The 23,671-nt window shown below is 42.0% G+C and overlaps 1 protein-coding gene and 1 non-coding gene across 3 annotated transcripts in view; one reads left to right on the forward strand and one right to left on the reverse strand.

Annotated features, from left to right (window-relative positions):
* Positions 1-1,367: 1,367 nt before the first annotated feature.
* The window catches only part of PPIL4 (peptidylprolyl isomerase like 4), a 34,808-nt gene continuing 12,504 nt past the window's right edge, over positions 1,368-23,671 (reverse strand). For both annotated transcript variants that reach the window (XM_066247918.1, XM_066247917.1), the window contains exons 9-13: positions 21,153-21,219; positions 17,567-17,678; positions 13,297-13,393; positions 8,464-8,611; positions 1,368-1,830 (exon numbers count right to left, since the gene is read on the reverse strand). In XM_066247918.1, coding sequence (XP_066104015.1) covers positions 1,567-1,830; positions 8,464-8,611; positions 13,297-13,393; positions 17,567-17,678; positions 21,153-21,219 — 688 coding nt within the window. In that variant the 3' untranslated portion in view covers positions 1,368-1,566. The remainder of the gene's footprint in view (positions 1,831-8,463; positions 8,612-13,296; positions 13,394-17,566; positions 17,679-21,152; positions 21,220-23,671) is intronic.
* TRNAL-UAG (transfer RNA leucine (anticodon UAG)) lies at positions 15,744-15,818 on the forward strand. The gene has a single exon. It is a non-coding gene; the product is annotated as a tRNA-Leu (tRNA).

Raw genomic sequence — 23,671 nt, forward strand, 5'->3', positions numbered from 1 at the left:
TGTGAGATAATTTAACGTGGCATAACACACAAATGGAGTCCCGGAGGGAAAGGAGTGAGAGGAGGGAAGCTAAAAAAAATAACTGAATAAATAATAGCCCCAAACTTTCCAAATCTGATGAACCATAAAACCACAGGTAAATAACCCCAGCAAAAGAAACATGAAAAACACTACACCAAGCACTTCATGATCAAATTGCTTAAAAATCAAAAACTCAAAAGCAGCCAGAGAAAAAGAACACGTTACATATAGAAGAACAAAGATAAGAATAACGGTCTTCTTGCTGGAAACCACAATAAGATACCACTTAACATGCACTAGACTGGCCAAATTAAAAAGTGTTGGCGATAACGTGAGACAAAGGGACCTCATGCAGTACTGGCAGGGTGTACACTGCAGTGTCACTGGCATTATCCTGTAAAATGAAGACATCCGTACCCCATGACCAAGCAATATCACTTCCTGACATACAGTGTCCGTAGCAGCATTGTTTGCTTTAGCAAAAACAAAACAAGGCCACATGTCCATCCAAGAAGAACGGATAAACTGGTCTATTCATAAAACTATATAGCAATAAAAATAAGTGACTCTCAAAAATAAGCACTAAGTTGGCCCTGGCCGGTTGGCTCAGCGGTAGAGCATCGGCCTGTCCCGGCCAGGGCACATGGGAGAGGCACTCATTTGCTTCTCCACCCTCCCCCCCTTCCTCTCTGTCTCTCTCTTCCCCTCCCACAGCCAAGGCTCCATTGGAGCAAAGATGGCCCGGGCGCTGGGGATGGCTCCTTGGCCTCTGCCCTAGGCGCTAGAGTGGCTCTGGTCGCGACGGAGTGACGCCCCAGAGGGGCAGAGCATCGCCCGCTGGTGGGCAGAGCGTCGCCCCCTGGTGGGCGTGCCGGGTGGATCCCGGTCGGGCGCATGCGGGAGTCTGTCTGACTGTCTCTCCCCGTTTCCAGCTTCAGAAAAATACAAAAAAAAATAAAATAAAATAATAAGCACTAAGTTGAAAAGAGCAAGTTACAGAAGTGAGCATATATTATGCCATTTATATAAAATTCAAAAACATAAAAAACTTAACACTTCACTTAGGGATACATGTTATAAAACTATAACAAGCGAGAGAATAACAAACACAAAATTCCTAATAATAATTACTTGAAAAGAAGAGGGCGCAGACTGAACTTCTGAAATGCAGGTAATATTCATTTCATAAGCTGGATGATGCGTACACAGATATTATTTTTTATATCTCATATATATGTGCTTTTGTAGCTAGGATATACTGCATTTTTAAAAAGTGGAAAATGTGAAAGATTTGAAAAATGAAGACTACTATTTATGTATAACAATACAATCAGTATAAAAACGTATACAAAGAAAATGTCCAATTCTTTATTGTCTTTCTCTGCCCTATACAATCAATGAGTATTAATCTAAAAGGGGCACTTTTAGAATGTGGAAAAAAAGCAAGCAGAGTTTTTAACTGCTTTGACACAAAATCTGAACATCTATTACACTAAGTTGGACAAAGGTAAATATTTGAGCCACTTAGATCTGAATCTTCCTCTTTCATCTGTACTTAGATTTTTCTTTATCTTTGGATTTCCTGGGACTCCTGCTTCGGTCTCTCTTTTTACTCTTTTCTCTTTCGTAAGGATCTGTTTGGTATTTGGATTTGTGACTATTACTATAGCGGCCATCCCGTTCCCGTTCCCGTTCTCGAGATCGGCTACGACTTCGGTTTTGTGGTCGGTCTTTCTTGTCACTCTTTTGTTTCTCCCGACAGCTTTCTTCTTCTTCATAGTGACCAAACCCCATTTCTCTGTAGATATCCTGTTCAAAGAATAGAGAGAGAATTACAAGTGAATCCATAAAAATTAATTCCAAGTAATAAAACTTAGGCAAGTCCATCATTAGCAAGCAATTGTAACGGCTCAAATTTGAACATTACCACTAATGCCAGAAATCTTGTACATGAAGAAGCAAATATAACTCAGAAAAAGATATGACCATTTTTCTTATCGATCTCATTGCTTTGTATCTACTATTTCAGCTGAACTGAAGAATGAGATCCAAAAACAAGGAACTAAAATCGCCCAGTTGAAATCAGAACAGGTATTTAGAGCAAAATTGCAATACCAGGAGTTCTGGTTTCCACCACCCCCTTCGCCACTCCTCCCAAACGTGGACCCACCACTGAGCTGAAAACTTTCCACAAAAATCCTATTAAGAAGACATCATTTAAATAACAAAACCAGAAGAGATTTTAGACAAGTCATTCTAAAAAGAAAACAGATACTGCATTCTTTGGTCTGAGTGAATTAAAGTGTTTTATAACATCTCTTCTCCAAATCTTCAAATAAAATTTCCTTGTTTAGACTAGGTTAATATGTTTGTATCAAAATCATTAAAAAAAAAATCATTATTTGCATATTTCTTTTTTTTTACTTTTTTGCTGCAAGGTTCTCCCTCCCCCCCCTTTTTTTAAGAGATTTTATTTATTGATTCTACAGAGAGGGGAGGGGGAAGCGAGAAGTATGAACTCATAGTTGCTTTACTTTGGATGTTCAATGACTGCTTGATGTATGTGCCTTGACCGGGCAAGCCCAGGGTTTTGAACCAGCAACCTCAGCATTCCAGGTCAATGCTTTATCCACTGCACCACCACAGGTCCGGGGGCCTGAGTGACGCCACGTGAGAACAGACCCTCAGTCCGGGGCCTGGGTGACACTATAGGAGAACAGACCCTCAGTCCAGGGGCCTGGGTGACGCCACGTGAGAACAGACCCTCAGTCCGGGGCCTGGGTGACGCCACGTGAGAACAGACCCTCAGTCCGGGGCCTGGGTGACGCCACGTGAGAACAGACCCTCAGTCCGGGGCCTGGGTGACGCCACGTGAGAACAGACCCTCAGTCCGGGGCCTGGGTGACGCCACGTGAGAACAGACCCTCAGTCCGGGGCCTGGGTGACGCCACGTGAGAACAGACCCTCAGTCCGGGGCCTGGGTGACGCCACGTGAGAACAGACCCTCAGTCCGGGGGCCTGGGTGACGCCATGTGAGAAGAGACCCTCAGTCCGGGGCCTGGGTGACGCCACGTGAGAACAGACCCTCAGTCCGGGGCCTGGGTGACGCCACGTGAGAACAGACCCTCAGTCCAGGGCCTGGGTGACACTATATGAGAACAGACCCTCAGTCCGGGGCCTGGGTGACACTATAGGAGAACAGACCCTCAGTCCAGGGGCCTGGGTGACGCTATAGGAGAACAGACCCTCAGTCCGGGGCCTGGATGACGCTATATGAGAACAGACCCTCAGTCCGGGGCCTGGGTGATCCTATATAAGGATAGCCTTCAGTCCAGGCTGGCACAGGGCTCAGTACCTTCAGAGCACAATATCATCCTCATTCTAGAAATAAGAAAACTGGAACTCGAAAGAGCTCTGGCCTTTGGGACTAAGTCAAAGAATTAGTTAAATCTAAGTCACTAAATTAACATTTAAGGATGAAATGACAGCAAAAATAGAGTCCCAAATGACAAGACCACTGAACACCAATGAAACCGCAGAGGACCGATGACCAGCACGAGCACACCTCAGCCAGGCAGCCCACGGAGAGGACTCACTTCCTGTCACCTCAGTAAAGCCAAACCTCAGCGACATAGAAACCACCTTGGGAATTAAGACCTGAGGTGGAAAAATTAAATAGAGAAGTTTTTGAATAGAACAGTAAGACAGTCACTCAATAAAAAACAAGGAACTTGAAGATATAAAACATTCTTAGGAAACAGGCTGACTAAACAAAATGCCAACAAATAGAAAAACTTTAGCTATACCCGAAAATGACCTAATATTGAAAATTCCCTTTAACGATTGTGTTTTTGAGACCAAATCAAAAGGATAAAAATCAGAATAATAGAAAAAATGTGGGCCCACTGAGATCTTAACTATGAATGCTGTTTTATTATAAAGAAAAGTAAGAGAAAATTAGTATAGTTATATTATTAAATGAAAGTATAGAAAAAGACATTTGCTTTACTCACAGACAACAGATTGGTGGTTATCACAGGGGTACGGGCCAGGGGGCAAAATGGGTAAAGGGGCCAAATGTATGGTGATGAATGGAACCTAGACTTTGGATGGTGAGCTCACTATAGTGTGCACAGACGTCAAATTATAATGTTATACACCTGACACTTATATACCAGTTTCATACCTATTCAGTGCAGATCGATGTGGGCTCACGCACAGATTTTTTAGGGCTCCTTAGGTAGCTATCCCGTATAGCCTCTACAGACTCGTCACTGACTGATGGCCTACCAGAACGGGGTTTCTCCACCAAACTGCCGGTTTCCTTCCACTGCTTATCCCACCGAGTAATGTTATTCCTATGTGGTGGCGCTTCATTATAAATGCGCCAATATTCATGTTGCATTTTGGTCACGGATTTGAATTTAGCGAGTCACAGAACACACTGAACGTTCCTCTGTACCATCCACATCTCAACTGGCATGGCTGTGGGCTGCTCTGCTGTATACACAGTGTTACATCATCATCTGCGCATGCGCATATGCTGCCACATCATCCTACAGAAACTGGGAGGATTTTCCTTCTATTTGGTGCAGATTTCACATTTCTATCATCTTTTGTTGCTTTCCTGTGACCGGTCAAAAGTGTACCATGACTTTACGGACACACTGTATAATGTTATTTACCAACATTACTTCAGTAAAAATACCCATTTGCTTTAATACACTTTGAGAGGAGAAATAAAGTTTGGAGATTATTAAATAGAATTTAAAAATTTTATAGTCACTTAAAATTCTCTAAAAAATACGAACAGTATCCCCCCAAAATATCACTTAATGCTTTTTACTCTGTGCCAAACAAGGCTATTTGCAACTCTAAAGTTTTAAGTAAGCAAACAACAGGAAAGACGTTTTCATAAAAAGGGGAGGAAACAAGAGACTTAAAATGCAGCCAGTTGGGACTGTCTTTAAACCTCTCATCTCAGACACACACGCACACGTCAAGCCTAGATGCAGTGACGGTCCCTGTACAAGTGCTGGCTGGTGAGCTGCAGCTGAAGGACACATGGGGGCGGGGGGAGTGAAGGGTTTTTAGTGGAAAACAAAATATTCATAGAACCGTGATAATAGCAACCATTAAAAAGCTAAATTTATAAGAGACTACAGACATTGGAGGGAGATGTTCCTATCAGGTCACTAGAGTATTACACTATGGGCCAAACTGAAGCCTGAGTTTAAGCGGCGCCTGCGCTAGTTTGCAGCTGCGTCAGACTGCGGGCCAGCGCCTCACTCATTCGCTTTCACTTTCTCTGTTGTGAACCGGGGACAGCAGTGTCGACCTCACTGTGCAGACTCTGCAGGTGTTAGCTATTACTGATTCATGTGTGGGTCACTCAAAAAACTGACACAAGTGTCACCTAAAACTGAGATCAGAGCACGAGGGACGGCAAGCTTTCAATAGCTGACAGGCTGTGGACAATAGCAAGGAGCAGGAAAATATGCCATCCAGAAAACAGGAGGCTAAGAATATATATAAAATAGTACTGGCTAAAATTATTTAAGTGAACAATAAATCATAAAATATATGAAATGGTTAATTAACTACAGGGGGGAAAAAAGAAGGTGGAGACAACAGGAATACACACTTGGTTCTCTGTACATATCATTCTGTAGCTTTTATTTTGGAATCACAGAAATGGTTTTTAAAAAATGATTTTTAAAACTACAAAACAAAAAAATTTTAAGCAATCCTTAAACAACAAAAAGAAATTAACTGGGCCCTGGCCGGTTGGCTCAGCGGTAGAGCATCGGCCTGGCGTGCGGGGGACCTGGGTTCGATTCCCGGCCAGGGCACATAGGAGAAGCGCCCATTTGCTTCTCCACCCCCACCCCCTCCTTCCTCTCTGTCTCTCTCTTCCCCTCCCGTAGCCAAGGCTCCATTGGAGCAAAGATGGCCCGGGCGCTGGGGATGACTCCTTGGCCTCTGCCCCAGGCGCTAGAGTGGCTCTGGTCGCAACACAGCGACGCCCCAGAGGGGTAGAGCATTGCCCCCTGGTGGGCAGAGCGTAGCCCCTGGTGGGCGTGCCGGGTGGATCCCGGTCTGGCGCATGCGGGAGTCTGTCTGACTGTCTCTCCCCATTTCCAGCTTTAGAAAAATACAAAAAAAGAAAAAAAAGAAATTAACTGAAATATTAACCCAATTAATGGCATTACCACAGAAAGTACTCTAATTCACTTAAAATACAGTAATGTGACTGTAATAGTGAAAGCAGTAACAAAGGCAGTTTGGAAAATGATTGCACACACATTTTTTGTTCACTTAGTCTGAATAACAGGCCTGGGCAATAAGTGTTATCTCAATGTCACGGAGGAGGAAACTGGCTCAGAAAGCTGAGGTCACATCGGAGACTAGCAGGGTGGAAATGGAAGCCCGGCTCCCTGACAGCACACTCTTCCCTTCGCCCACCTGCTGCACCTGTCCCCTGGTGTCTCTGATATCCTCACTGCCCCGGCTCCTTGTCACCTCTGCCTACTGACTCTCCTCCTCCGCCCGCGCCCAGTTCAAATGTCTTCGTGTGGTGACACAGAAGCAAGGAGCTGTAATGTGGTGTAACCTGGTTTTCATTTAACTGAGAGCCAAAGTGCAGCCTGGGAATGCTTCTAATCATAATCAACTTTCGGGAATTTTTACTACTATTGTCTTATAAAACGTATCGTTCAAAACGCCTGCGGGACGATCAAGCTAATTATGAGTGCCCCTTTCCTACATACAACCCAGCAGGGATCAAGGCTGTACAGGTCTCAGCCTATGAGCGCCGCTCTCCTACACACCGCACAGCAGGGATCAAGGCTGTACAGGTCCCAGTCGATGAGCGCCGCTCTCCTACACACCGCACAGCAGGGATCAAGGCTGTACGGGTCCCAGCCTATGAGCGCCGCTCTCCTACACACCGCACAGCAGGGATCAAGGCTGTACAGGTCCCAGCCTATGAGCACCGCTCTCCTATACACCACACAGCAGGGATCAAGGCTGTACGGGTCCCAGCCTATGAGCGCCGCTCTCCTACACACCGCACAGCAGGGATCAAGGCTGTACGGGTCCCAGCCGATGAGCGCCGCTCTCCTACACACCGCACAGCAGGGATCAAGGCTGTACAGGTCCCAGCCTATGAGCGCCGCTCTCCTACACACCGCACAGCAGGGATCAAGGCTGTACAGGTCCCAGCCGATGAGCACCGCTCTCCTACACACCGCACAGCAGGGATCAAGGCTGTACGGGTCCCAGCCTATGAGCACCGCTCTCCTACACACCGCACAGCAGGGATCAAGGCTGTACGGGTCCCAGCCGATGAGCGCCGCTCTCCTACACACCGCACAAGAGGGATCAAGGCTGTACAGGTCCCAGCCGATGAGCGCCGCTCTCCTACACACCGCACAGCAGGGATCAAGGCTGTACGGGTCCCAGCCGATGAGCGCCGCTCTCCTACACACCGCACAGCAGGGATCAAGGCTGTACCGGTCCCAGCCTATGAGCACCGCTCTCCTACACACCGCACAGCAGGGATCAAGGCTGTACAGGTCCCAGCCGATGAGCGCCGCTCTCCTACACACCGCACAGCAGGGATCAAGGCTGTACAGGTCCTAGCCCCTCAGGAGCTCTATGTGCTATACACACACTTGGAGATGAAACGGTGAGCGGAAGACCTGCGTTAGCATAACCACACCGGTTTCTGACAGGGACAGATGAGTGCCCACAGGTGGCACGGAGACCACTTGCCTCACAATGTGATCTATATTCTTGAAAATTAAAATTCATTACCCCAGTGAAACCATTCTACATTTCAGACTTAGAACATGCCCATCATTAGGATGTAATTTACAAAGGGATAAAATATTTCTCTGCACAGCTGAGACTGGACATTAGAAGTACCTGATTGGGGGGGGGCAGGGAGTAAAAGGCACAAATATACAGTGATGGAAAATTTGGATGATGGACACACAATACAATCAACAGTCCAAACGCTATAGAAATGTTTACCTGAAACCTATGTACTACTTTTTTTTTTTTTTTTTTAAGTGAGAGACAGGAAGGGAAAGAGATGAGAAGCATCAACATGTAGTTGCAGCACCTTAGTTATTCACTGATTGCTTTCTAGATTTGTGCCTTGACCAGGGGGCTCCAACTGAGCCAGTGACCCCTTGCTTAAGCCAGCAACCTGGGGGTCATGTCTATGATTCCACGCTCAAGCCTGCAACCCTGAGCTCAAGCTGGTGAGCCCACACTCAAGCTGGAGACCTCGGGGTTTCAAACCTGGGTCCTCAGCGTACCAGGTTGATGCTCTATCTACTGCACCACCACCTGGTCAGGCACCTATGTACTACTCTACTTGATCAATTTCACCCCATTAAATTTAATATCTAAATAAAAAGAAAAAAGAAGTACCTGATTAGTATTTTTGATTGGCATGTAGTCCTCATCTTCTTTTTCTTCAGAGCAATGATGGGTTTTCTTCTTGTGCTTTTTACTTGTGTGTGAGTGACTTGATTTCGAGTCTTCTGCCTGCTCTTCTAGTATAAGATCATATTTTGCACTATAGCAGCTAGTTAAGGACAAACGTGAGAACTAACACTGGTAGTACATCAAAACCTAAGAATCTGGTAAACAAAGGAAGCCAAGAAATTAAAGGTAACTTTTCAAAGCAAGAGCATCTTACAAGCATACTTTATTTCTAAAACAAAATGGACTCACATTTTTTTCCATTACATAGTCAGAAAAAATGGAAAGGCCCCTGTTTTGAATATAGGCAGTTAACTATTGGTAAGTGGGTATAAAACATAGAGGGGAGAAAAACTATATCCACAAATGAAAATATAAGGAGCTAAAAAATAAGAAACATTTATTTGTCAATAATGAAATAAAACTTAAATTTGGAAAATGAGGCGCAGGGTTTAACTAGAAAAAATTAAGACAATACAAACGCCAATGCCAGAAAAGCTATATAAGATAAAAGGTACATACATGTGACTCTTGTTCGAAAGAAAAAATTAGTTCATCCCTGTATGAAGAATTTAGCTATGTCTATCAATAGTTACTTTTAAATTCAAATAAGAATTTATTAAAAATTAACGTTAAATGAATAAAGCTATATGTAATAGGATTATTTTAATTATAAACTGGGAACAAAATATTATATATATTTATTCATTTATATTCTAGTACTTCAACATCATATATTATTTTATAAAGGAAGTTATTAACAATGATAAATGAATGCTATAAAAAACCCTGGGAAGGTGTTTATGAAAACCTAAAAGTGAAAATAGCTTGAAGCAAAAGTCAAATACACCATGTGGTGATTATAAATTTACAAAACTTTACAGAAGATGAAAGCTGGAAAGAAACAAGGAGGAAAAATATCACTTGTCAACATGGTAAAATGATGAGTGAATTTTAAAAACTTCACATAAATGTTATAAAAACTGTCATAATGTTTTAATTCAGAGATAAAGATTTTTTTCTAATATAAATGAACTAACCCATGTCTAAGAATAAGATAAAATGTAAAACTACCACAACCTCTGCTGAAAATAATCTCAATCTCTAAGAGACTTTGAGGAAGGCTGGCACAGTGGTTTTCAGCGGAAAGCCTATGCAGAAGCCGAGCGTGCCATGCTGTTTTGGTGACACGTGGGCTAGAGTAATCGCAGACACACTTCCCTCAGGGCCCGAGTTTCACGTCTGTTTTCACGCCACAGTCCGTGCTTTCCTCAGGGTGACTCACGTCTGCCTACGATCAACCAGGAGCACTGCACCTTGTCCCTTTCTATAAGACGGCCAGTCAGCCGCGACCACCCCATGAGTCCTCCATTGTCCTGACCTCTTTTCTCCTCTATACAATCTCAGTGTCCAGAGAACCTTCTGGGTCTTCTTTTTCAGATACAGATTCGACAGCCCTTGCTTATGATTTCACCTTAGTGTGTTGCCTTTCACATGCTTTGCCCTCTGTCCAAAACGCTTTAGAGGTGTTTTTCAAAATGCTGATCATATCCATCAATGGAGGGCCAAGTCCATTTAGTGGGCCACCGTCAGCATTTTTTAAGAGTAGAGAATAGAAAACAGAGTGCATGGCACCTAAGAAAAATACTATGACATACTTGTTTCAATTATGTGTACGTGTGAATGATTCCACTTGGGTTGTGCTGGGGCGACATAAACTAAATCTTAAATGACAGCTCTCAGTAAACAGCACCCACCCCAGCTCTCCTATTTGCCATATTCAAGTTGCAGCATTAATGTAACTTTTTCTACTCTTACTTCAGGGTCTTCCCTGATCCTTCACCTCTATTAAAGACCCTATATCCCACAAATGAACTTCTTTGCAACACTCTCTAGATTTATTTAATTCATGGTAATTATTTGTTCTTCTCGCCACCCCCTGCAACTCCAACAATTAAACGTAAGCAGGAGCTATGTTTCACTGCTAAACTAAATACGTAATAGATGCCAAACAAGTATCTGCTGATTGTGATGCTTCCAAGACACCTGTCTACCTCTTCTTCCTCATTTATCCAGTCTCCTACTCACCACTACAACCAGCACTTCCAGAAGATGTCAAATCTCTACGAAACCATTTGAATTAAACACAGTAGTGTGATCTCCCCGACCTCCTCCCCCAATTTCTTCTTCAAGGTCTAGTCTAGTCGAGTTAAACTTGTTTCCACTTATACTTCCATGTTTTAATCTTCTTATTAGCAGTCTACAATTACAGCAAATTTGTTTTCTCTCAAGATCCATAAAGTATGTCCCCACCATGCCTTTTTAACCAACCAAAGACAATTTATCTGCACATTAGATTATCCTCTGAATCCCCTTTCCTTGCCAGAGTAACAAAGAAACATACTATTATATAATATGATGTGGAAAGAAATATATATTTACCTTACATACATAAACACGTTCCTTTTAAAAAAAAAACGTTGATTTTAGAGAAAGAGGAAGGGGGGTAGGGGAAGATGGGGAGGAGGAAGAGAGAAAGAGAGAGAGAGGTGGGAGAGAGAGAGAGAGAGAGAGAGAGAAACATTGTTTTGTTGTTCCATTTATTTATGCACACATTGATTGACTCTTGCATGTGCCCTGACCAGGGATCAAACCTGTAACCTTGGTTTACACTCTAACCACCTGAATACCAGCCAGGGCTATAAACACATGTTCTATCCCTCTATTATTTCCCAAGATCATACAGTCTGTACCAATATAAAACCTATTAATTACCCAGAACATAAGGACTATCTTACTGGGTCAGACTCATGAATTTCTTTTTTCTTGTTCAACAGGCTGCTCAAGAGTAATTAAAAGTGGTTTATACCAGGACATGTCTGTCTTTTCCATCAACTTCAAGACACTAAAGCAGGCACTGTTCAATATTGGCTACATGTGATTGTTTAAATTTAAATTAAACAAAATTTTTAATTCAGTTTCTCAGTACATTTCACGTGGCCAGTCAACACACGTATCAGTAGCTATACAAGACAATAGAGATATAATAGATTTCCATCACTGCATTGAACAGTACTGGGCTAGAGAGTTATTCTCAAACATGCCTAGTTTCCCTTCTTCATTCTTAGTAATCCATCACCTTGAATTTAAAACACTGTAACACTTCACACTCTTTCTGCTCAGCCTAGATTACTTCTGTGGGGGAAAAGTACAGAGTATCCTTCAACTTGATACACTACGACTACAGGTCCTTTTATCTGTCCTGCACGCTCCCTTTCTTCCAGCTACATCACTAGTGGTTCTCCTAAATCGAATTTTTTTTTTTTTTTTCATTTTTTCTGAAGCTGGAAATGGGGAGAGACAGTCAGACAGACTCCCGCATGCGCCTGACCCGGATCCACCCGGCACGCCCACCAGGGGTGACGCTCTGCCCACCAGGGGGCGATAATCTGCCCATCCTGGGCGTCGCCATGTTGCAACCAGAGCCACTCTAGCGCCTGGGGCAGAGGCCACAGAGCCATCCCCAGCGCCCGGGCCATCTTTGCTCCAATGGAGCCTTGGCTGCGGGAGGAGAAGAGAGAGACAGAGAGGAAAGCGCGGCGGAGGGGTGGAGAAGCAAATGGGCGCTTCTCCTGTGTGCCCTGGCCGGGAATCGAACCCGGATCCTCCGCACGCTAGTCCGACGCTCTACCGCTGAGCCAACCGGCCAGGGCCCTAAATCGAATTTTAAAGATTTGGTAAGTAAATTTCAAGTGTATTCCACCCACATTTTATGATTTTAAGATGTGAATCATACCCCCTCCGATGTTCATCTTTTTCAGACCCAATCTTAGTTCATGGTTCAGTCTGTTTGCAAGGGAAAGCCTCCCTCCGCCGATTCCATCGCACACTGCGGGTTCCACCCACTCTAACACCGGACAATGCTTTCTGGACTGCAGGCAGACAACACATTTTTTGAAAGTGAGCATTAACAGGTCAACCTGATAATCATCTTTCCCTGATGACTACTTGGAAGAGAAATGTCTACACAGTATGGCAAAAGAGAATCCCTAGAATACCAAAAGAAACTAGAAACAAATAAACCATTTACAGAAAGAACCATAAAAGAAATTAGCTTTGCAATATGTGGAGTGATAGATTTATAATGAGAACAGCAATGAAAAACTAAAATGATATAATATGAACAGTGCATTTCATTGCTTCTTACTTATCTCAACCTAAATAAAACGGTTAAGTCAATGCATTTCTTTAATCCCAAAAAAGTCAACTCCTACACACAATAGAAGCCCAACAAATACTTGTTGCTAGACAATTTCACCCTGGTCAGATAGTTCTGTTGGTTAGAGCGCCATCCCGAAGTATAGAGGATGCTGGTTTGATCCCTGGTCAGGGCACATACAAGAACAGATCTGTTCCTCTCTCTCCCTCTTCCCCCACCCCTCATCTTACTAAAATCAGTAATAAAGAGAAAAAAAATTAAAGCATTACACAGAGAATATGAATCTTACCTAAGATCTGAGAATAAGTGTTAACGTCAACCTAAGAATAGAGAGGGAAAAGTACGCTAAAAAGTTATTTCAACCCTAACTCTGCCCATATAATGGAGAATATACTGAAAAAACATACAAAAGAGATAAACATAAACTAAATGACTCCTTCACAAACCATCTGGCTCCAGAAACTTCTTCTACAGCCTTTGTGACTTTTTATAGCACATCACACAGTACTCGATACAGAGCGGACGGTCAACACACATCAACTGCTTGTGGTGAAGGATACTCCTGTTTGGGCTTTACTTTGTCTTTCAGAACCAAGTTAGATGGTTTATCCTGTTCCTTTTCATACTCCTTGAAATCACTCTTCGTATATTTTCCACCTATTTATTTAAAAAAAATAACTTAGTCAAAAAACTGATTAACAAGAACAAAAATTACTTTCTAAGAGGTATAATGTATAGGAGCTACTTTATAAATGGCATATATATATCAGTGGATACAAAAAGGCTGGAGAACAAAAGAACCATAATAATTCATTCTCCATCACTATTCTAACTTAGCTATATGCCGCCACCTAATGAAATAAGTGAATATTACAGCACCACACTTTCAGTCCTGAAAGACACCGTGCAGACACTCACTGGAAAACGAGGCAGTGTGTAAGAGCCACTGCGTCCACGAGAACACGAGGTCCAAAGAAAGCTAAAGGTTTGGGCCCGAAGTCTGAGATCTGAGGGGCTTACAAGTTTGGAAGAAGTGAGGCTTTAAAGACGTGGGATCTGTCAAAAGAGCCACTGCTCCAAATCTCAGCAGGGCACCGAGCAGACAAGGGACAGAGGATGTGTGAAGTTCACTGTGAGATGCAAGATGGCTGGTGAGAGTACCAAAGATAAAGTCTCTGCTTTGAAATTCTGGCTTCACAGCACCTTTATTCCTCCTGGGTGCCAAGAATAAAATCAACAACCCTTTCAGAAAAACAGGACCTACTGTTAAATCTTGACCAGCCTACAGTGGCAGAGCCAGTCTCCTACCAGATGAGGATCCGGCTCCTATCCATGACCCAGACCTGCTGGCCACCCTGCCTTTCCTGTCCCCTCAACCACCACAAGTCAATGGTGCTAGAGAGAGGGCTTCCTACAGAAGGGGCCAAGATTGAAGGCACAAGTAAACTGGAATAACATAGAGCGATGTTTTGACTGTAAATCCTATATACACCTTCACTGTCATCAGGATCTTTAAACAAAGGAGAAAACAAAAAAGGAGGGGAGAGTAAAGCATCAAAAACAACATGAATCCACTTGGTAATTCCAGAGGCTCCTGAGACAGAAATGGCCAGTAGATAATATTTGATATAACTCTGAAATAGACAACTTTAAGAGTTAAAATTCAGATACATAACTAACAAACAAGTATCATTTCATCACTGAAAAAGACTGGCCACATCAGGAGTTTCACTATGGATGAGGCAGTTATGGTAAAATAAAAAGAGCAATGGATTAAAAAGTGAGACATTCTATACTCATATCCTGACTCTACTGAGAGGTCTAGGTAAGACACTTGATTTCTCTGAAATTCATTCTCACTTATAAACTAAAAATAATACGAACATTTCACAGAGCTGTTGGAATTATTAAGGAAGGTTACAAGGGAAAGTATTTAGCACTGTGAATGGCACACAGTATACATTCAATTTATTAAATGTGCATCCATAATATATAAAACTATCTCAAAATTAACTGAGACTAACAGAAAACTATACGTTTATAATCATATGTGCAACTAAAGCATCTGTCATCTATGTAATATTTCACTTCAGAAAAAGAAACATGAAGAAATTCATTTAAAAGTCATCTAGTCAATCAGCTACATAGAAACTTCTTAGGAAGGCAGTGCCATTTCTTCAGTGAGTGGGTAAGTTAGGAAGAAAATAGAATTGAGGGCCTGCTCAAATTATCAGTTTATGGGACCCTGGATAAATCACCTCACAAGATTATATATACCTCAAGTTTCTTTTCTGTAATAAAGAATTATAATACTTGTTTCATATATAACCCAAATGAAAGAATTAAATTAGCTCGGGGTGTGGGGAGGGAAAAGCACACAGAAGACCTAGCTGGCAGTTCTGTTGTTCCAGAATACACTGGATTAGGCCAACATCTATAGTTCCTGAATATCTTATTTGATTCTTTCATTCACAAAGCTGAAATATCACGTGAAAAACACACCATCTTCATGCCTCAATTTAATTTTCACAAATCACTCAAAATAGACAGGGGTGTACAATATTTTAGTAGTAGGAAGGCTTCATGGGAGAAGCTAATAGTACCAGGAACCCCGATCCAAGTCACTCTTTCCTACCAAGGAGAGCATGGCTTCCATCGGGCATGCTTTGCCTATTCCAGTCCTTAATAATTTTGTTTTCTTGAATTCCCATAAGGTAACACACCCATCAAACAATTCAGCAGGTTATTCCCAAGTAGTGCTATTTCTTTCTTACAAAATAAAATAAAAAAATTAAATTAAATATAAAATAAAATTAAAATTAAAAATCATGGGAAATAAAGAAAAAGAAAAGTGTTATAGAAAAAAAGTAATCCTAGAATTCTTAGTAAAATTTAGCATTGGCATGATAAATAACTGCCAAAATGAACTCATTCACACACACCACAACTTTTATCCACTCAAAGTAAAATCCTGGAAAAATACTGCATCAAAAATCAAAGCCCCTAGGCCCTGGCTGGTTGGCTCAGTGGTAGAGCGTCACCTAGCGTGCGGAGGACCCGGGTTCGATTCCCGGCCAGGGCACATAGGAGAAGCGCCCATTTGCTTCTCCACCCCTCCGCCGTGCCTTCCTCTCTGTCTCTCTCTTCCCCTCCCGCAGCCAAGGCTCCATTGGAGCAAAGATGGCCCGGGCGCTGGGGATGGCTCTGTGGCCTCTGCCCCAGGCGCTAGAGTGGCTCTGGTCGCAACATGGCGACGCCCAGGATGGGCAGAGCATCGCCCCCTGGTGGGCAGAGCGTCGCCCCCTGGTGGGTGTGCCGGGTGGATCCCGGTCGGGCGCATGCGGGAGTCTGTCTGACTGTCTCTCCCTGTTTCCAGCTTCAGAAAAATGCAAAAAAATAAAAATAAAATAAAATAAAGAAAAAAAAAATAATCAAAGCCCCTAAAAAAAAAAAAAATCAAAGCCCCTTGTTATTCCAGCATACCACAGGTTCAATCTTAAGTCTGACATGCCAAATTTACTTGACATATATAGATACAGACATGTATGTGTATATGTAGAATGTCGTATGTACAGGGGTAATATAAAGTATACAGAATAAAAGATTAGAAACTTGGCTGCCCACTAGTAGGACTGGTGCAATAAAATATGTTACATACGTTCAACAGAATACTGCAGTGACTGAAGGAATAGGCTGCCATTTTATACTCAGATTTGAACTGATCTCTTAGATACGTTAAATGAAAAATGCAGCATATAGAAACAGTACATATAGTCTGCATCCTTTTGTGTTTTCCTTTTCTAAAAGAGAAAATTGTATATACAGAAAATGCATATTTCTTCCCATTTCTTTTTTTTTAGTGAGAGAGAAAGAGAGAGAAAGGGAAAGAGAGATGAGAAGCATCAAGTCATAGGTCACTTTAGTTGTTCACTGATCACTTCTCATATGTGCCACAGGGGGTTGGGGGGTGACTCCAGCAGAGCCAGCAACCCCTTGCTCAAGCCAATGACCTTGTGCTTCAAGCCAGCAAACTTTCAGCTCAAGCCAGCAACTATGGGACATTATCCTTCACTCAAGCTGGCAACCTCGGGGTTTCAAATCTGGGACTTTGGCATCCCAGGTGGATGCTCTATAAACTGTGCCACCACTGGTCAGGCTATTTCTTTCCATTTTAAAAGAGAAAATGACATATATACATACACACACACACACACACACACACACACACACACATACACACACCATATATAAAATATATACAGGGAGACATGAAATGAAAAATAATTCTAAACATAAAAATAAATGCATATATATGTATGTATATCTATTCAAAGACTGTACGTTAAAGGTTATAAAAGAAACCAGTAACAGTAGTTCTGGGGGAGAAAAATGGGTAGATGAGGGGCAGGAGTGGAAGAAAGACTTTTTTTCCATGACAGTTTCATGAACATTCTCAATTTTGGACCACATGACAACTAAAACAAAATTTAGGCAAAAAATATTGAATTTGCATCAGGATGAACTAAACCATCACAAACATCATAATTACTTTGGAAAAATGTTATGTCTGCATGGATAATTTTAAATAATTGATAATATAACCAAACATAGGAAATATATTAATCATTAGTTTAAAATACACACACACACACACCCCAATCTCAGATTCCAGATAACAGCTATATAAAGTCATAAATAGAAGCAGTTATATCAAAAAGCATTCTCCTAATTAACAGCATTAAATCAAAGGAGACACACACACACACACACACACACACACACAGCAAAATACAGAACACAGAACAGAAACAAACAAATAAAACAACATACCTTTTCCTTTCCATTTAACCTTTGCCACAGACTGGCTAAAATCCACATGTATTCTTCTGTCATCTATAAGTACATTGTCCATTTTGAAGAATGCTTTCTCACAATCTTCTTCCTGATAATAGTTATAAAAACTTAAGCCTAATCTTTATGAAAAAGATTTCTGCAGCTAGAACAAATATTGAAAATACAAAAAGTTTGTTGTTATTAAAACAAAGATTTGAAAGCTTATTATGCACCAAATGGTGTTAAATGCTTTGTACCTCTTACCTCAATTAACTCTCGTAACAACTGTATGTGGCATTATCTATTATTTTCTTAAATTTTCTCAAAGAGAAAAGAGAAGTTCAGAAAGGTATACAAGCTGCTCAAGGCCACAAAATTGGCAAAGGTGAAGCCAAGGTTTGAACCAAGCCAGTCTGACTGCAATGGACATACATACACTTAACAATCATAACAGACAAGTCCATAATCCCTCTTAATCAACACCCACAAATATTCTGAAAATTGAAAGTTGTTTTATAATTTTGGTGTTAAAACCCATTTGACAGCAAAACATGACTTAATGGGAGGCCGTGGCCTTAAGTTATCCCACTTTGTATTCATTTGTTTCAGTGAAGAAATATTTTTGTGACTGATTATGGAATGCTGACCCAGAAGAGTACTCTGTAATTGCATGAAGAGTATTACGTAATTTGTACGCGCACGTGCACACACACACAGAATACCATATGTCAATGAAAATGAACAGAAAAAGTTAACAGAAGCTACATGCAGTAACAAGTATAAATCTTACAAATAGAGGCAATGAAGCTAGATACAAAAATACACCTACATGTGTTTACATTTATACAAGTTAAAATTAGACAAAACCAATGTATGATGTCAGAAGTAGCAGTGATGGAGAAATTATCTGAGGGGACACAAAGAGGGCTTCTGGGGTCCTAATAATTTTTTCCTGCTAATATTTTATTTCTTGACCTAGGTGATGGTTCACATGGATTTATTAACTGTGGTAACTTGTCAAGCTCTTTACTCATGATTTATATATTTTCTGTATGTCTTTTTTTGTTTTTAAAGTTTGTTTTTTTATATTTATTTATTTATTTATTTATTACAGAGACAGAGAGTGAGTCAGAGAGAGAGAGAGACAGGCACAGACAGACAGGAACAGAGAGAGATGAGAAGCATCAATCATTAGTTTTTCATTGCGACACCTTAGTTGTTCATTGATTGCTTTCTCATATGTGCCTTGACCGCGGGCTTTCAGCAGACCGAGTAACCCCTTGCTGGAGCCAGCGACCTTGGGTTCAAGCTGGTGGGCTTTTCCTCAAACCAGATGAGCCCTCACTCAAGCTGGCAATCTCGGGGTCTTGAACCCGGGTCCTCTGCATCCCAGTCTGACGCTCCATCCACTGCGTCACCGCCTGGTCAGGCTATTTTCTGTATGTCTTTTACTCTTTAGTTTAAAAACTTTTTGGACCAGATTACCCAAAACATATAGAATTTGCCACACATGCAAAAAATACAGACTAAATGATTAGCACGTACAGAGAGGCTACCGGCCATGAAAATGATGAATCAGAATGATGTAGGCTTAGTCTGATTTTCACATAATAATAAAGGTCACAAACAATCCATCTCAGAAACTGAAATGCTGAACAAAAAACTCACAGATTCTATAAAGTTGAACTGAACTACCTATTCATGGAAAACGGTGTACCTGCAGAAGACTGGGACACACAGGCAGTCAATGTGCTCTCTATAGTCTATGTGCTATAAAACAAATGAAATCATAATAACATAGCCTATGGTGTCAACGATGGACTGACACTGTCAGGGTTATAAGAAGTAGTCAGAGGCCCTGGCCGGTTGGCTCAGCGGTGGAGCGTCGGCCTGGCGTGCGGGGAACCCGGGTTCGATTCCTGGCCGGGGCACATAGGAGAGGTGCCCATTTGCTTCTCCACCCCCCCCCCTTCCTCTCTGTCTCTCTCTTCTCTTCCCGCAGCCGGGGCTCCATTGGAGCAGGGATGGCCCGGGCGCTGGGGATGGCTCCTTGGCCTCTGCCCCGGGCGCTGGAGTGGCTCTGGTTGCGGTGGAGCGACGCCCTGGAGGGGCAGAGCGTTGACCCCTGGTGGGCAGAGCATCGCCCCCTGGTGGGCGAGCCGGGTGGATCCTGGTCGGGCGCATGCGGGAGTCTGACTGTCTCTCCCTGTTTCCAGCTTCGGAAAGACACACACACACACACACACACAAAAAAAAAAAAAAAAAAAAAAGAAGTAGTCAGAGCAGACCAAAGGCAGAGATGCCCTTCTGGTACCCCTGACAGTATCTAGGTAAAATTTGTTAGGTATCTGCTTCCCAACTCTCCATTATTCATCTTGTAGACTTAGGGTTTATTACACTGAAATATAAAGGGGGTTCAATGAATAACTATACTTTGAGCTAGAATGAGCTACTACTAGACACACATTAGTCCAAAGCTCCATAAAGCAACAGCATAGACTAGCACAGTGGCAAAAAGCAATGTGAACTGAATCAGACATATGTAAATTCAAATCCCAACTATGATATTCACAAAGTGCATAACTTTAAATGTCACAATACTGCTATGTGCCTTACTTTACTTATTTGGAAAAGGAGGACGGTACCTATTTCACAGAGTTGTGAAGATTAAACGTGTGTCAATTAACCTAATGCCTGGCTTAAAGAAAGTTATTTGAGTAAAACTATCATTATTATTTTAGACCAAAAGGTACCATCTAATCCAATACTCAAGTTTTACTTATAAGGAAATTAATGCCTGGAAAGAGGAGTTCTAAACTGCTAAATGTCGTATAGTAGCTCGTCAGTGACAAAGCTCAGATTGATTGCTATCTAGAACTTAACACCCAGTACAGTTCTCTTTCCTTTCTCAGTTATATGTATCTAACACTGAGAAATCACTTATAGAATGTGAAGGACTTTACCTAAAACTTTAAAGTTTTAAAGATAAGGCCCTGGCCAGTTGGCTCAGTGGTAGAGCATTGGCCCAGAGTGCAGATGTCCTGGGTTCGATTCCTGGTCAGGGCACACAGGACAGGCAAACATCTGCTTCTTCACTCCTCCCCCTCCCCTCTCTTTCTCTTCCCTTCCTACAGCCATGGATCAATTGGTTCAAGAGCATCACCCCAGGCACTGAGGATGGCTCTGTGGAGCCTCCGCCACAGGTGCTAAAAATGGCTCAGCTGTAAGTGGTCCCAGATGGGCAGAGCATCGACCCCAGATGGGGGTTGCCGGGTGGATCCTGGTCAGGGGGGCATGTGGGAGTCTGTCTCTCTATCTCCCTTCCTCTCACTTGGAAAAGAATAAATAAAAAAATGTTTTGAAGATACATGAACATAGATGTAAAGGTACATATATTAACACCCAAAGAGATGTTAAATTTATCCCCTATATGACTATAATAAAGATTTTCCGTTGGTGCCTAGAAAATGGCACAGTAAGTTTCTAATCTTAGAGACTAGAAAAAGTGCTATAATTACCACATTTTAAAACCATATGAGAACAAGAACAATATCAAACTTAATGGATCTATACTATGACCTACCTTTTCAAATTCAATAAAAGCATAACAGAGGGATTCTCCTGTCTTCCAATCTCGAATAACTTCACAACTAAAAGAATGTTTGGAAAAAATGATTACAATAAAATAAATTCTCACTCTTCAAAGGTGAAGAACAAAACAAGACAGTTATTAAAAGGCAAAGTTAAACTCACAGAACTCTATTTTCCCATATTTCTTCAATAACAATTTAAAAAAAAAAAAAAAATAGTTCACCGGTCTAGTAATTCTATTATCTAATTCTACTTTAAATGCCCAATATAGGCCTACAATCCTAAACTCCTGAAGCACTGAAGGAAAAATAAGATAAAAATATTTAATTTTCCTGTGGCAAAAGTAAACTACTGTTAAAATTTTTTTTAATTATAATTCACTTCTACTCCCTAAATGTAGATAAATTATAGTCTATCTAATAATATTGTTATTATTTATGTATGTGCACATTCATACATACACATGTTTAGTAAGTCTATGCTTTGGAGTTTTTGAATTTTAATATAACCCAAGCTCATCGATTTAACCCCATAAGTGTAGCTATTCTATAGAACTAATCCATGTAACAACCAAGAGAAAGGGCCAATAAGGTGGAGTAGAACTGCCTGGCTTTTCCTCACGTGTCCTGTCTCATCTTACACTAAATGAAACAGGAAAATAAAACACTGGGGGGAAAAGGAAAGGTAATCACATTACAGCATATGGTTCAACTGTTACAGTATTTATATATACATTAAAATGCAAATACTGAATAATGGCCTAACTAAAATTATGACATTACCAAAGAAGTAAAAGGAAACAATGAACACAGGAGGTTAGTAACAGAAGGACAATCCTCACCTTCCTTAGCAGGAAGTCAGCATATAATGTCTAAAATTGAAAAATAAAACGTAGCAGTATAGGAATAGTTTTTATAAATATAATATATTGTAAATGAGTGAAGAAATAAAATTGAATAGTTGTTTCCAAAAAGATTTTTCTTGGCCCTGGCCGGTTGGCTCAGCGGTAGAGCATCGGCCTGGCGGGCGGGGGACCCGGGTTCGATTCCCGGCCAGGGTACATAGGAGAAGCGCCCATCTGCTTCTCCACCCCCCCCTCCTTCCTCTCTGTCTCTCTCTTCCTCTCCCACAGCCGAGGCTCCATTGGAGCAAAGATGGCCCGGGCGCTGGGGATGGCTCCTTGGCCTCTGCCCAAGGCGCTAGAGTGGCTCTGGTCGCGGCAGAGCGACGCCCTGGAAGGGCAGAGCATCGCCCCTGGTGGGCGTGCCGGGTGGATCCCGGTCGGGCGCATGTGGGAGTCTGTCTGACTGTCTCTCTCCGGTTCCAGCTTCAGAAAAATACAAAAACAAAACAAAACAAAAAGATTTTTCTTTCAACAGGAATAATCAAGAATGGCTTTATGAAAAAAAATTCTAGCCCTGGCCGGTTGGCTCAGTGGTAAAGCGTTGGCCTGGCGTGTAGGAGTCCTGGGTTCGATTCCCGGCCAGGGCACGCAGGAGAAGTGCCCATCTGCTTCTCCACCCCTCCCCCTCTCCTTCCTCTCTGTCTCTCTCTTCCCCTCCCGCAGCCAAGCCTCCACTGGAGCAAAGTTGGTCTGGGCACTGAGGATGGCTCCATGGTCTCTGCCTCAGACACTAGAATGGCTCTGGTTGCGACAGAGCAATGCCCCAGATGGGCAGAGCACCGCCCCCTGGTGGGCATGCCGGGTGGATCGCGGTCGGGCGCATGCGCGAGTCTGTCTGACTGCCTCCCGTTTCTAGCTTAGAATAAAAAAAAACAAAAAAGAAAAGAAAAAAATTTTAAACATAAAAAAGTACTTTTTAAGTAATTATAAAATATTACTCTTTCTTACAGAAATATAAGCAAGCTTCATAGACTTTTGCATTAATAATGAAGAGAAAATTAGTCAAAAGAAAAATTTGGGAAAACTTACATTCAAATTAATCTTGATATAGATTACTGGTATTTTTAGGAAGAACGTAAATACAATAAATATTTTCATCATTAAAGAAAGGTATTGAGCCTGACCGGGCGGTGGCGCAGTGGATAAAGTGTCAGACTGGGATGCAAAAGACCCAGGTTCGAGACCCCAACGTCACCAGCTTGAGCGCGGGCTTATCTGGTTTGAGCAAAGCTCACCAGCTTGAGCCCAAGGTCGCTGGCTCCAGCAAGGGGTTACTCGGTCTGCTGAAAGCCCGCAGTCAAGGCACATATGAGAAAGCAATCAACGCGCAACGAAAAACTAATGATTGATGCTTCTCATCTCTCCGTTCCTGTCTGTCTGTCCCTATCTATCCCTCTCTCTGACTCTGTCTCTGTAAAAAAAAAAAGAAAAAAAAAAGAACGGTATTGAGAATACTAAAGAACTAGATTTAAACTGTTCCATTCACCTCCAGTGAAAATATGTTGAAAGTGGGAGAATCATTCAATTACATATACATAATATGCATATATTTTTATAAGTACTTATACACATATACATACATATTTTCCTTCCCTACTGTCCCAAAG

Source organism: Saccopteryx bilineata, chromosome 12, assembly GCF_036850765.1.
Source record: "Saccopteryx bilineata isolate mSacBil1 chromosome 12, mSacBil1_pri_phased_curated, whole genome shotgun sequence".
Classification (NCBI taxonomy): Eukaryota; Metazoa; Chordata; class Mammalia; order Chiroptera; family Emballonuridae; genus Saccopteryx; species Saccopteryx bilineata.